At 42.0% G+C, this 13,531-nt stretch overlaps 1 protein-coding gene across 2 annotated transcripts in view; it reads right to left on the reverse strand.

Moving 5' to 3' along the window:
• The window catches only part of PHRF1 (PHD and ring finger domains 1), a 27,155-nt gene extending 13,654 nt beyond the window's left edge, over positions 1-13,501 (reverse strand). The window contains exons 1-8 of one of the 2 annotated variants that reach the window (XM_017741683.1): positions 12,481-13,501; positions 7,686-7,888; positions 7,248-7,370; positions 5,555-5,787; positions 4,504-4,587; positions 3,413-3,534; positions 1,684-1,781; positions 961-1,133 (exon numbers count right to left, since the gene is read on the reverse strand). In XM_017741683.1, coding sequence (XP_017597172.1) covers positions 961-1,133; positions 1,684-1,781; positions 3,413-3,534; positions 4,504-4,587; positions 5,555-5,787; positions 7,248-7,370; positions 7,686-7,776 — 924 coding nt within the window. In that variant the 5' untranslated portion in view covers positions 7,777-7,888; positions 12,481-13,501. Of the gene's footprint in view, positions 1-960; positions 1,134-1,683; positions 1,782-3,412; positions 3,535-4,503; positions 4,588-5,554; positions 5,788-7,247; positions 7,371-7,685; positions 12,414-12,480 lie in introns of those variants that run through there. The other variant, XM_017741684.1, reaches the window with a different exon arrangement.
• Between the last annotated feature and the right edge of the window lie 30 nt (positions 13,502-13,531).

The following is a 13,531-nucleotide window of genomic DNA, read 5'->3' on the forward strand; positions in this document are numbered from 1 at the left end:
GAAAGAAAGAAAAGTAACAAGTTACCTTGCAGAGTCTTTCACTTCAAACAACACTTTCCTCCCTTTATTTTTTTTCAACATATATATAGGCCTGACTACTCAGTTGTAATTGCTTAACAGCAATGCATCGAATAATTCATCAACTTTTTGTATTTTATTAATTCTTCTAAAGTTAAAATTGAAACGCCTGGGTTTGGAGACAGTGGGGGTTTGGCAGTCAAATAAGATCACCTCTGACATGGAGGACATAATGAATTTAACAACTGCTAAAGCATTCAGGGAAGTTCTTAAATAAAGGGAAAAATGTGATAAAAACTTAAGGTGAGCTGGATCTTTGTTCATGGCAGCTGTCCCAAACTATATTTAATACTGTAATAGAGGGACCCTGTGTATTTGGGATATTCTCCTGCACAGATTCTCTAATACTGTTAATGTAGTTGAACTCACACTGCCACATTATTGAGGACACTAACATCTGGTTTCTTCCTCTTCCAACACAACAGACTGATTTTCACAAACCCAGAAAACATAAAAATACAAAATCTTTCACTTCAATTGGGCTGAAGGCAGTCAGCAAGTTCTACTGCTATGGGCAAGGAGGTAGGAGTACAAAGGAAAATAAACAACTGTCAAATAAACATGCTAAAAAACCACAAGTGGTGCACAAACTGTGTATTAATAGCCACTAGGAATAGCAATATAATTTTGCTCACACCAGGGGTGATAAAAATGCAGGTTAAGAGAGGAAGCTGCTGCAGCATTTCAAAATAGGGCATCTTGGTCATGTGCTGTACTCCATTTGTACATGTTGTACGCCTCAGTTTAAAAGAGCTCCACAGCTACTAACTACTGTGCTATGGACAGCCAACACAGACAGCTGAGCTACTGAAATGGGGACTTATTTCAGCAACTTTTCCCCAGGGCTCTGGCAGAGGCTCCCTCAGAAATCCCCGTGGATACCCGAATCTGCTGTGCCGTCGTTATGCGGTTCCTGTTCACCGTGGCCCGGACGCGTTCGCTCTGCCGAGTCCTGGCTATGGCTCGGGTCCGGACGTGAGGGCGGAGCCTACTGGTGGTGGGGACAACATCGGCCATGAGGGCAGCCACCTCTTCCTCACTGACATGATCTGCATCTTGAACGAGAACAGGCTGAGGTCACTTGTCTTTCTACAGGTGAAATTATTTAAAGAATTTCAGGCAAAAAAAAAAAAAAATCAGCATTCCCTTTCTTAAACCAATCACCTCCACAGGCAGCCATTACCCACTCAAAAGGAAATGAGTACAGACACCACTGCTTCAGACTGTTACATGGTGTAACACTTCCAGGTAACAGAAGTTGCTGCTACCTTGGCAATCTGAGGTCAGGACACTAATAAATTCTTTCCAGTGTAACACAGTGCAGTCACACTACAGTGCTGGGATTGCCTTGGAAAGGTTAAAGGATGCTTACAAGAAGCAGCTCCACAGGTTGTAACTGCAGATTAAAATCTTCATAAACAAGGTCCTCTCATCAGTCAAGAGTTCAAGTCTAATCTTAAGGTTCAAGAGAGAATGCTTATCAAAACAATTACTTGAAACAGATGAAACCAGGAAGTTAAACATATCATCAAAACACCACATGATTCACGTTATCTAACTCAGGAGAAAAATATTTACTCTGACTGGCTACCATAAAACCCTTACCTGCAGCACCATTGGCACCCATGGGGGCACAGGCAGGACAGAACCATTCATCTACAGGGACTTCACTCAGAGGAGGATTAAGGCATTCCATGTGATACCTTGAGGGGGAAAAAAAAGAAAATCAAACGATGTGCTCTTTACCAAGGGAAGACAGCATTTTACCTCCATCCACAGGCTACAGAAGGCAGACTCATTTCCTTAAGCCTGAAACTACTGTTTATGCATCCGCTTCTACCAATCTCCAGAGAAATGATGGATGCTACCTGATAGTTATACAAGGGTCTTAAGTTCTAGATGGTATTTTCATCACTTTAGGCCCAAAAAAGTTCAGAAAAACTGAGTGTTTTTCCCTCACTGTGTGGTGAATCGCTTGCCATTTGAACCCAAGCTGCAAGAAATGTGCAGAGCCAAAACTGATGGTGGCAAGAGAAGTTCAGAGATGCTGGGGAGACAGGTAATCAGGAAACAACATCAGCTTCCTGAAAACCAACATAGTACTAACAGTACTGGTACTTAGGAGCATTTGAAGTGAGTTATTCTACATTTTTCTAAAGTTAATCTCAGCCACGGAGAACTAGTAAAGACTTCAAGTTCTTTTTTCAGGAAGTGCTTCTGGAAGTGCTAGACTCTAGAAATCAAGGATATATAAAGAACTTACTTTAGGAAAAGAAGACAAAAATCAAACAACTGTATCAAACTAGAAAAAAAATATATTTTAAAAATTACAGTAACTGTTGGGAGATCACCAAATAAAATCTGAAGCAATACCCTGAGTTTAGACAGGCTTATGGAAATTCAGAAAGAACTTAAAGATGAGGCTTCAGATATGAGTTATGAAACACTGGTTTGGCTTAATATTTTAAACTCAGTGTTCTGATGATGCTCTTAGCAATCTTTAGTGTTCCTGATTTTGTCTTTTTTCCAGAAGGTGAATCAGCGTATGTGTGTGTATGGACAGTGCATCAATGTGTACAGACACAGAACACAAAGACAAAACTAGACTTACCAGAGGTCTAGTTAGCTTGCTACGAGTTACTTTTGAAAGGTTATTTTACATACTCATTATTAGCATCTCTCTTTGTTGAGTGGGTAACTTTTGACTTAATCTTCAAACTGACAATGCTGGAAGACTGATTAAGCAGCCCAAGGGCTTTAAATTCTAGCAGAAAACTGCAGGGCCAAAGTTGTGTTCAAGCACATTCATGACTCTACTTAACCATTTATTTTATTAATCAAGGAGGGGGCAGAGACAGAAGTAAGCAAGACTAAGAGAATCATGTAAGAGCTGTGGCTCTAAAGAAAATTTTCAAGGTTTCACAAAACTGAATCTTAAGCACTTCTCCTGCACAGCACTAGTGCCCAGTCAGCCAGGACAAGTCATGCATCCTATCCTCAAGGAGACATAAAGGATGTGTGGTTTTACCCTTTATACACACAGATGTTGCAAGGATGAGCAAAAACACCTTCACCACTTGAAGGCATGGTCATCTGTTTTGGTGGTCTGCAGCCTGATGTGTGCAGGACTCTCCACACATATGTTGCTACATGACCAGAAGAGGACCCATCACATCATGGGGATGGATGTTTGCTCTGTAACACATGGATACATGGCTGGCCACATGATGAGCCTGAAGAGGGCAACAAGGGGCAAGCCTGCAAACCAGACAGTGCCTGAGGACCAAACTCTGGCCATGTGCAATCATGCAGGTGCTTCATTTCAGTCTCTTACCCTGCATCACAGCCATCGCAGAGCAGCAGGCGATCCTCGCGGTCACTTCTGCCGCACACCTCACAGAAGGTCGGATCATCCTCTCCATCAGTACCCTGAGTTTTCGTGTTCTCAACGGGAATCTAAATAAAACAGGGATTCATGGTTTATGCAGAATGTGGCACTTTTTAAAATCCATCATCACATTAACAGTAGTACCTGCAGCGAAATCTAAAAGTGAAGGAACCAAAGTGGCTGTTACACACCAGAACCTTCACTTTGTTCATTCAGCACACCTAGGGCATGATCAAATGCCTGACAACATCTACTTAACTTGTCTGCTGTCAGACACCAATGACTATAGAAAACTGCATTTTAAGAATAGGCAAAACAAAAATCCACAAATAGGATCAAAAGTAGTCAAACAAAAATATGCCAAAAACAAGACTAAAGAAGAGAGCAAACTTCGCTACCCCCGTATTACTTCAATGTTAATTCTCTCTTCAGTTAAAATGCAAACAATAATAAACCATCAGTTTATGAAAAAAAAGCATCAAACCCCTAAACACTCCCTGGAAACGAACATCTTTCTGATCTCAATTAAGAGCAACGACAACTCTTCAATGTTCTTCTGTGAGCAACTACTAGCACACTTGACCAGTGCCTTTCAGGGCTCTACTATTGCCTTGTGCCTCTCCCCTAACAAACCCAACTGCTACACAGCATTGCTGGCAGCAGGACATAAGGAAGAGATCACGGATAATCTAGATTATTCCTATTCATCCTGTAACAGCACTTGAAGAATGCAGAGCACTCTCCACATGTGGACAGGCTTATCCATGCAGAACAGTTTTCAGTCAAATGTCCATTATACAAAACAGGCAGTTACAAAAAACACCCGTTTTCTGCCACCACAAATGAAGCCACAACACAATATTGCAGGAAGTAAGGTTAAGGAGGAAGAAAAATAGCTCCTTAAAAGGCAAATTTAAAATAGGAAAGAAATAATTAATTCAGATAGAAAGTATTACATAAACACCCTGGAAGTATAAACTTTTGAATGACAATTTTGTGTCAACTGGCCTCATTGTTTGCTACAGTAAAAGGTTTACCTTTTTTAAGATTTTCCCACCAAAACGTGCCCGAATGTTAATGTAATTAAAGAGGATTCGATCCACTGGACAGGAGTTTGCATTCTAGGAAAAAAAAGAAATTCCCAATACAGTTAATAAGTGCATAACTTTATTCAATTTTTTAAAAGAAATCTTAAATTATTACTGTAATAAGCATTAAATTAATGTAGTAGTCATTTTAACAGCTATTGATCTTGACATTTTAAGTACTTAAATCTGACTTATCTGGTTTACAAACAACCTGTTCTATCAGAGAAAACATGCATTTTTAGAGAAGCATTTATTTTACTGAAGCAATTTAATTATTATTCAACTGCCAAAGCAACATCAAACTTCTTCCAAACACTGCCTTGAAATAGTGCTCATGTTTTAAGGCATTTACTTTCCTTTGGACAAATGAGCAACTAGAAATGGTTTACAAATATATTCAGTCAGAGTGATTTATTTGCTTTTTAAAAATTTAATCACCACTGCTACTGCTGCATGCACTGTAAGTGTTGTTGTAATTCTCACCCTGGATTATGACTATGGGAGCTACAGGGGTGGCAAGGAACTCTGACTGAAAAGTGAATTCAGAGCAACCTGCAGGTTGTCAGTATTCTTTTACATCTTTCCCGTGTTTAGATGTTCAGGGTTGCAACAGATCCCCATCCAATGGTTACAATACAGAACTCAAGAAAAGATAAAGACAGATATACAGAGAAATATACATATATCCAAGCACAGAGAAAAATTAGTATCTCAACTTGAAAAAACAAAAGAACTGTAGATGCCTACAAACACGCTTGCTTGTGACCTTACAGCTTGCAGAGAACAGAACAAATCAGGATGGGTACAAGAAAAACAGATCCACACTTCAAACATGAATCCTGCCAAACAGAGCAGTAACCCAAGTCTGTTTAAAAAAACTTAAGAAAGCAAATATGAGTATTACTGTATTTTGTTCTCATTACAGCACAACAGCATGATCAGAGGGGAGAGAGCAGAGCACACCAGAAGGTCACAGGACATCACAGACAGAACAGCTCACCTTAGACCACTCCACGATGCAGTCCAAGCAGAAGTAATGGGAGCAGCTCTCAGGAGTCCCAACAGCCTGATCCCTAAATGTGTTGAGGCAAATGGGGCAGTTTTCACCATCCTCATCAGAGGAGATGCTCACTCCATTCAGGTGTGGCTCTGATTTCAAAGAATCAGTGATTCCTTCCATAGTGGCCTCACTTTCTTCCTCCTCCTCCTCTTCATCATCATCGTCTTCGCAATCTTAAGAAGTGAGAGATAAAAAACAGCTTGTGTGTGCTGCAGGGTTTCAGCAACGAGGGCAGAGAGGGTGGGCAGGACAGGGTACCAGTTCACAGGAAATTCCAAGTAACCTTATTTTATGAGGCTGCAGGGGTGAAGCACAGCCTCCCCAGTTCAAGGCAATAATTTTTGCTGTTTTCTTGCTTCCTAAATACCTTCACTAAAAAGCAATGGATTACTCTGGTGAAAAACAAAGCCTGATAATGTGAGTAGTCTTGCAAGAGATTAAAAGCACAGACACCAGAAAAGCAAAAGATTATCAAAACAGGACAGTTAAGATATGTCAAGCTACCACTGAACAATGAAGTCAAAAAATAAAGTTATAATAAAGTTACCATGTACCCAACTTCTGTTTTTTTAAGAGACATTCCAGAGGAAAAGCAGCAGCAACACACTCTTCTGCAGAACAGCAAATGAAAGATTTCACCAGTAAAATATGATTTTGAGAGCCAAGGGATCTAAGTGCCTTAGAGACCGCTTAAAGAAGTTTGGTTTTGAGTAAAATTAAACACTCAGCACACATTGTTGAAAGGTATTTTTATTTTTAGTACAAAATAAAAAGATGGGTTAGTCTTTCTCAAGAAGCAACAAAAAGGTACCTAAAACCCCACTCACTTGGAGGGGGAACTGGGGGTGGTTGTTGTTGGGTTGCTGATTTTTTTTTTTAATAAGAATGGGGCCCTTGTCTTTTCAACTGAATTCTCCTGTCTGGATGTAACAGAGAATACTCTGAATGATGGATTAATAAAGCTTTTTGGCACCTAGCACTGATTTTTTAGTCTGTGTTCAAATCAGTCTAACTAGTAATTTGGAAAACTGTGCTCTTGCCTTCCCAGCAAGCTTTAAGATCTAATAAAATCTCTTTTTGTCTATCCAAATATTAGTTTGAGCGTAGCAGTTTCAGAAGGACATGTATCTACAGGGTACGTTTTCAGTAAAATTAACAAATTCAAATAAGATCCACACTCATTTTTCAAAGAAAAATTAGTCAAGTGTTCTTCCATCCTCCCTAGGTAGTACAGCAGTAATAATTTAATTCCAGAATTCCCCATCACAACATTCACTTTAGAGCCCTATGCCAATGCAAACTAACAAACATGCTTTTCATAAGTGAGAAAATAGCATGAGCCATTGCTGCAATTTTGACTTTTTTTCCTGCTCATACTGGGGCAGAGTTCACTCCTGCTGACTACAACTACACCACTTTGGTTAGCAGATAGTCTTCAAACATGCAAATACTTTAAAAGCTTAGAAATTGGGGACTATTACTTGTTTGCTTATTACTGTAGGATTTTGGCATTGGCCTGACACAGCAGCATCTGTGGATTTATATTTCATTGTTAGTTTCTGGAGGAACAGCTTTCATCTCACTCTTCCTCAGTTATTAAAAATGCCTGTTAAGGCACATTAACAGATCTCACCTTCTAATTCTTCATCTTCACTTTCTTCCTTGTCCTCCTCACCTCCCTCTTCCTCGGTGTCATTATCTTCCTCTTCACTACCGGTATCATCTCCTGAATCCCAGCTATTTCCACCATTGCTTTCTTAAAAAGAGAAGAGCAGAGGAAATACCCATTTGATGCAGACAGACAGGCAGAACAGGTACCAGAACCCCTAATCAGGTCACTATGCAGGAAGTGAGCCCCCATATTTCCGCAGTGGTATCAAAGCTGCCCATCTGGAGAAATTCCAGGGAAGCATGCCAGCAGTCTGATACACACAAGTTATGAAGCAAAGCAAAAACAAAAAAATTGTCAGGGTGAAGGAGACAAATGGTCACAAATATACCTTTACCAGCCTTTTGAGGGTAAATCAAGAGGTTCTGCAACCTTGAAGCAGAAAGGAGAGGCCACATTTACCTGTTTCGCTGAGGAGTGCGAGACACTGCCTTTTGCCCTTTCCCAGAGCAGCGTTCTTGTTGATCAGCTCATCCTGGCTGTCATCATCCATGGCAGGACATTGGAATCCCTGCGAGGGGGCAGAGTCAGGGAGGCAGCGCAGCACCTACGGCAGCAGGGCAGGCACCAGGCTGGCCCAGAGCACCTGACGCATCTGCAGAGACCTGAATGGGAGAAGGAACGTTGCTCTCCTCACACCACTGAGCAGTTTTCCCAGTTTCAGTTCCGAGGTGGCTACGGGTAAGCAGCTACTGCTCCGTGAGGTTTCACAGCCCTACTGAGCTGGATGAAACCAGCTGCTTGTGAAAAGCAGTTTAGGTGAGAGATTCAGCTTTATCTTGGGCTCCTGGATGACAGAAAAGTGTATAACCAAACTCCCCACTGAAAATAGCAGTAGAAAACCACAAATACTAAAACCGTCCCACAGACCAGCAATTCAACGCAAAACTGAAGGGACCAGAGCCCTTTGAACAAGGCCTAACAGGATGACAGTATGTGTTTCAAATCAAAATACTCCATCTTGCCTGATTGAAAAGAAGAATAAAGATTACATAGTTTAGGTTCTTTACAAAAAAAAAAAAAAGAAGTCTTTGCACAGCTCTGTCAAGAAATAGAGAAGTTGAAGACCCCACAACTATTATTCCACAGAAACTGATCCGGTGCATATTAATGCAATCACATTAATTGCTGTGCATCAGCACAGACTGGCAGTAAAACTGACAGATACTGAGAGATGTTGTATGATCCAAATTCATAATGACAATTAAATCAGAGCTTTTAACACATAATGCTTCAAAGCATTAAGGCAGACAGACCCCTGGCAAGCTTCTATAAGCAAATCATGAAAATATATAATTAACAGACACTTAAAGGTAGGTGTCATATCTCAATATGCAAAAAAAAAAAAGGATTCTTTTATAAGTGTGGCAAAGAAGTTTCAATCAGGTGCTCTTCTCCCACTCTCCCTGCTCCCCATTACATATCTCGCATATTAAGAGATTTTTTGGAACAAAACACTGTGTTTTATTCAAGTGCTCTTGATCCGTACCTTTGCTTGCACACTCCCTCTGAGCCACACAGCACAGCTCTGCACTAGAGAGCCTTTAAAATGTAGGTTCTACCAAACCAGACTAAACTACAAATGGAGTCTTCAGTGCCTGGGAAGGGGGGAACTAAACAAAAAGAAGACTGAGCTTCAACACAACTAAGTTCTTGTAAAGACTTAGTAAGAATCTTGCCTAAAGAGATTTTTAGCTAAATTTATGGCTGTTAACAGGAGCGTTTAAAAAACTGTTTATACACAATTTATGTTGGCTGAAAACATGCAGACTCATCAAAAGCCAGTCACTCTATGATGCAACTGAAAAAATAGGAAGAAACACCCAGAATTTTCCAAGTTTCAGCAGTGCGTATGTATGAATTATTCAAACAGAAACTCAATTATATAATCTCCTCCCAAAAGCTCAGTTAGCTACAGCAATGCAAAATTTGTGGTGACGTGACAGGCAGGACACATAAAGGGAAGGACTGGCAGCGCCGGTCCCCCAGCAGGGCAGCGGCAGGCACGTGTTCCATCCGTGGATTTTGATGCTGTGCAGAACCTCGGCCACTTCTCCACCGGCACCTTGTGGGAACAGAGCGGGCTCCTGCTGACCTGTCACGGCCACACCCAGCCAGCCACGGCACTCCTGAGCCACTGAGGATGACGGAGGCCAACCAAAGCCACGGCAAGTAAAAACCATGGATGAGTTTCCACTTCACTATGGCCATTACCTTCATTTCCCTGCTCTCCAGTCCTCCTTAAAGCAAAGCAATAAGCACAGGGCAGAAAAGATCTTTATGTTTCAAAAAGTGATTCCTACAAGCCCCGGTTCTGACCAACATACACTTAGCTACGTTTCCAAAGAGCATGCATTTCTTCACTGTAGTGGAATAAAACAACTACCCGTGTTATTTTGTTACCCCACGGAAAGCTATCCTTTAGGCACAGAGGCAAACAAATCAGCACTTGTGACTTGACAATCTAAACTGACATATTTATGCTGCAAATGCAAGCTTGTACTTTGCTCAGAGGCAAAACTCCGAGTTAAAGAAAATCTGGTACTGCAGCAAACAATCACGTCTTCAAATCCCGTCAGTAAAAAAAGTCTCTTTTGTGGATAGCTGGAAACTGACAAGGAGAAACCAAGCAAGAATGACACAAAGTGAATTTGAGGTTCCTAAGCACATCACAAATATTACTTTACAAACAACCTTTTCCAAACTGGGCAGCTACTCTTAAGGAAAAAAAGAGGGAAACCATAGTTGACTATACACCTAATATGAAAGCTCCTTCTCCTATTTTTTAAGAACAATAAGCAGCATTTCCAAGTTATTTATTTTTTTTTATGGGAGACATTTCAAACCAATTACCACTGTGAAACACAAACACATTCATGATACTTCAGAGAATTCACTCACCTGTACAAAACCCCCATTTTCTCCAGCACTTACCACACCAGATTTTTTCTAAACCCCCTGAGCCAGAACTAGCAAATACAAAATAGACGGAAAGCATTTTTATTCTTACATTAACCAAGAAGTTTGGTTAAGGAGGGGATGGCAGTCATTCCTCCAAGGCAAACCTTAACTATGCACTTCTGTAACACAAAAGGCCGGACTGCTAAAAAGCAACCAGTTATCCCTGAAGGCCATTTGACTCAGGCAACTACAGCTGCTTTCAGTTTTGGGGGTGTGAAGAACATGCCCTCGTGGCTGTATCCAACCCCTCACTGCTTGGTCATTTGGAAAATCCCATGATGTGCAGTACTCCCCATACAGCCCTTCAGCTGCAAGCAGCTCTCACATGCACCAATCATCCCTTCTGCATCTCACTTTTACTGTAAGTCTGTTCAGAGAAATTTAGGATGCAACCCAGGAACACAGATGCAGGATAATCTGGCCAGAGATCCCCTGTCTTTGTACTCAATACCACTGATGCTTATAGCAAACTCCAGTTCCTTGGGCAGCTGCATCATCCACTCGCACAGCATATCCAGTGTCCAGATTACAGGTTGCACACAAGGTTGGTTGAAGGCAGGCACCATTCTCCTCCTTAACATCCCCCTGTTTTCAAACTGTCATTTAGAAGAGCATCACAAAACGTTAAAAAACCATTAAGCCACAGAAGCAATGAGTGCCTGGCAAGTGTTTGATCACAGTACTCGCACCAGCGCTTTCTGCCACCTTAGGTTTCCTTCCCCAGGACACAACCTCAGCAGGGCCAAGTCAGGCTCGGTCGCAGCGCTGCGTCCCTATGGCAGCACAGGCTCTGCTGCAGGACAAGCTGTAAGGCCAGGCTTTGCTATTAAGACAGATTACATTTTTACACAGAGATGCCTTAAGTAATTTTAATAGTAGAATCAAAGTGCAATTACAAATACTTTCTTCAAGCTCTATTAGCAACAGGGCTTTCTGTTGGCTTCAGCAACAGAGATGATTAAGTGCTTCCTCCAGAAGAAGTGTTTATCAAACAAGCACTCCAGCAAACATTTAGTTTTTTTAACTGAAGTCTTTATGCATTACCACAAATCAGTATTTTAATGTACTTTGAGGGTGTTCCAGCAAGAAGGCAAGCACAGGTTTCCAGCTACCAAGAGGAGGCACAGTCTGCAAAGGACACTGGGGCTCCATCCAATCGGACACAAAGCCGACAGAGCTGCTACAACAGCGAGCGCCTCTCCCAGCCACAGGCGCTTTCCCTCCTAGCACCAGCCCATCTCCTCCTCCACCAACTTCTTACGTAGCTTCTACATTTTTCAGAAACAGAAGAGCTACTACAGAAGGCTTTTACTTTCATCTGCTTGGGTAACACTTAGGACTATTCACAGGCAAAGAAAAGTTTCTCACAGAATTTTCTCACAGGGTGGTTTTGAATGCTGATCTAATTTCATGGGCCGCTACTGAGCCACCATGTTCTAAAGACCACTTATAACTATATTTAAGCCTACTAAATTTTCAAACATATGGGCTTTCACTTCTCATTGGCACATCTGCTTCGTTGGCTTGTTGGGGGGGAGGGGTTTTGGTTGTGTTTTTTCTTAGTTTTTTTTTTTCCCCAATCAACTAAATAATTCAGTTCTCTCCGGAAAAGCAATGTCACACATCAGAAATTATTTAGCTTTGTTTCCAATTTCATATGTTACGTTCAAAGAAAAGAAAATAAGAGTTGCAAAAGTAATTTTTGTACCCGGTTGGAAAAAGTCTGATTATGGTGTGACTACTGTCTGCCATCACCACATTCCAAAGGTAAATTAAGACAACTTGGCAGGGAAATAATTCAGATTAACAAGACACTCCTACAGCCCAGAGTCGTGCACTGCCAACCTAGCATGCACAGGGAGCTCTAAAAAAGTCACCTAAATCTAAATTTAGATCCCTGTTTAAATTACCAAAAAAATTTTAACTCTTAAATACCACTATCAGAACTGTCTATGCAACAATTTAAACAATGGAAGCACTTAAGAACCTAACAGATAAGGCACAGAAAATTAATCCTGAGGTAGGTAAGGAAGTGCTTATCTGTCACCCATCCTAGCCCTGCCCTAAATTTAGCCACCCTGAATTCCAGGATGAAAACTGTCCACCAAAGCTTCTCCAGGAGCTGACACTGCACTCTTTGAGGAGTTTGTAATGCAAACAAAGCAACACACAGGCTTTGCAAAAGCACTTGGGAAGTACAGCATCTTACCCAGAGGAGCAGCTAGGCATTTTGTACCTCTGTATTCAAAGCAGCAGCCAAGCTCTGTGGAATTCCCAGCCTCCAATTCCTTGCAGCCACTGGCTCTGCTTCCAGCTGCAAATTAACTCTCTCCAACTTGGCACATCCTCCTCTTTCTGAACAGGGTTCTTTTCTTAGGAAGAGTCACCCTTACTGGCGAGTTCCCCTTCAGCATCAATCTTTCACACCAGTCCCATTTTTAGCTACAGCTTCCCCTGCTGTTTATGGGCAGGACTGTGGGAAAAGAAAAAACCACAACAAAAACCAACAAACCCAAACAAACAAGAAAACCCAAACAAAAAGCTCACATACTTTTATATTCTGTGCACAGCCCTACGGAGGGAGACCCACCGACATATAAGAAAGGAAATAACGCAACAGACACGGCTGAAACACACCAGCAACACGCTCAGTGGCAACAACCTGCAGGAAAACCAGTAAATGAAACTACAAAAAAACCCCGCCCACCGAACGTGAAGTGGCCAAGGGAAGGCGCCGGTGACACAACTTAGAACCTCTTCGTAAGCACAGGTCCCTCTAGGCGAAATTTTTAAGCCTAAATGTGCCCTTGTTACAAGCTAATACGCGACTAAAAAACCATCAAACGCGCACCAAAACAAGCTTGCACACAACTTCTCATTAGTACTTGTCAGCCGAGCCGGCTGAAGTAGCCGATAACTTCTCCAACACCCGTGTGCGCACCACAAACAGTGGGAATGGGTGGGAAGAGGGAGCGAGGGGGGAAAGGGGAGAGGCGCGGACACAACAGCCTGGAAACATTCGGGGTTTTGTTTAGTACCCTTACTACATTTCTGCGTGTACTTAGTGTATTTATTTAGGGTTTTGCCGCAGCAAAGGCAGCTGGGTCGCTCCTAAGCCGAGGTGCTCCCGAGCCCGCTCGGCCCTTTTGCATCCCGCGGGACGCTCCCACGGGAATCCCGGGAGCACCCGGGGAGAGCCCGACCAGGGGCTGCCCTCCCACGGAGGCGTCTCCCGTCGGAAAATAACCCAATAAGCATGCTGTCGTTGTTGCTGTTTATAGGAACGA

Source organism: Corvus brachyrhynchos, unplaced genomic scaffold (assembly GCF_000691975.1).
Source record: "Corvus brachyrhynchos isolate BGI_N302 unplaced genomic scaffold, ASM69197v1 scaffold115, whole genome shotgun sequence".
Classification (NCBI taxonomy): domain Eukaryota; kingdom Metazoa; phylum Chordata; class Aves; order Passeriformes; family Corvidae; genus Corvus; species Corvus brachyrhynchos.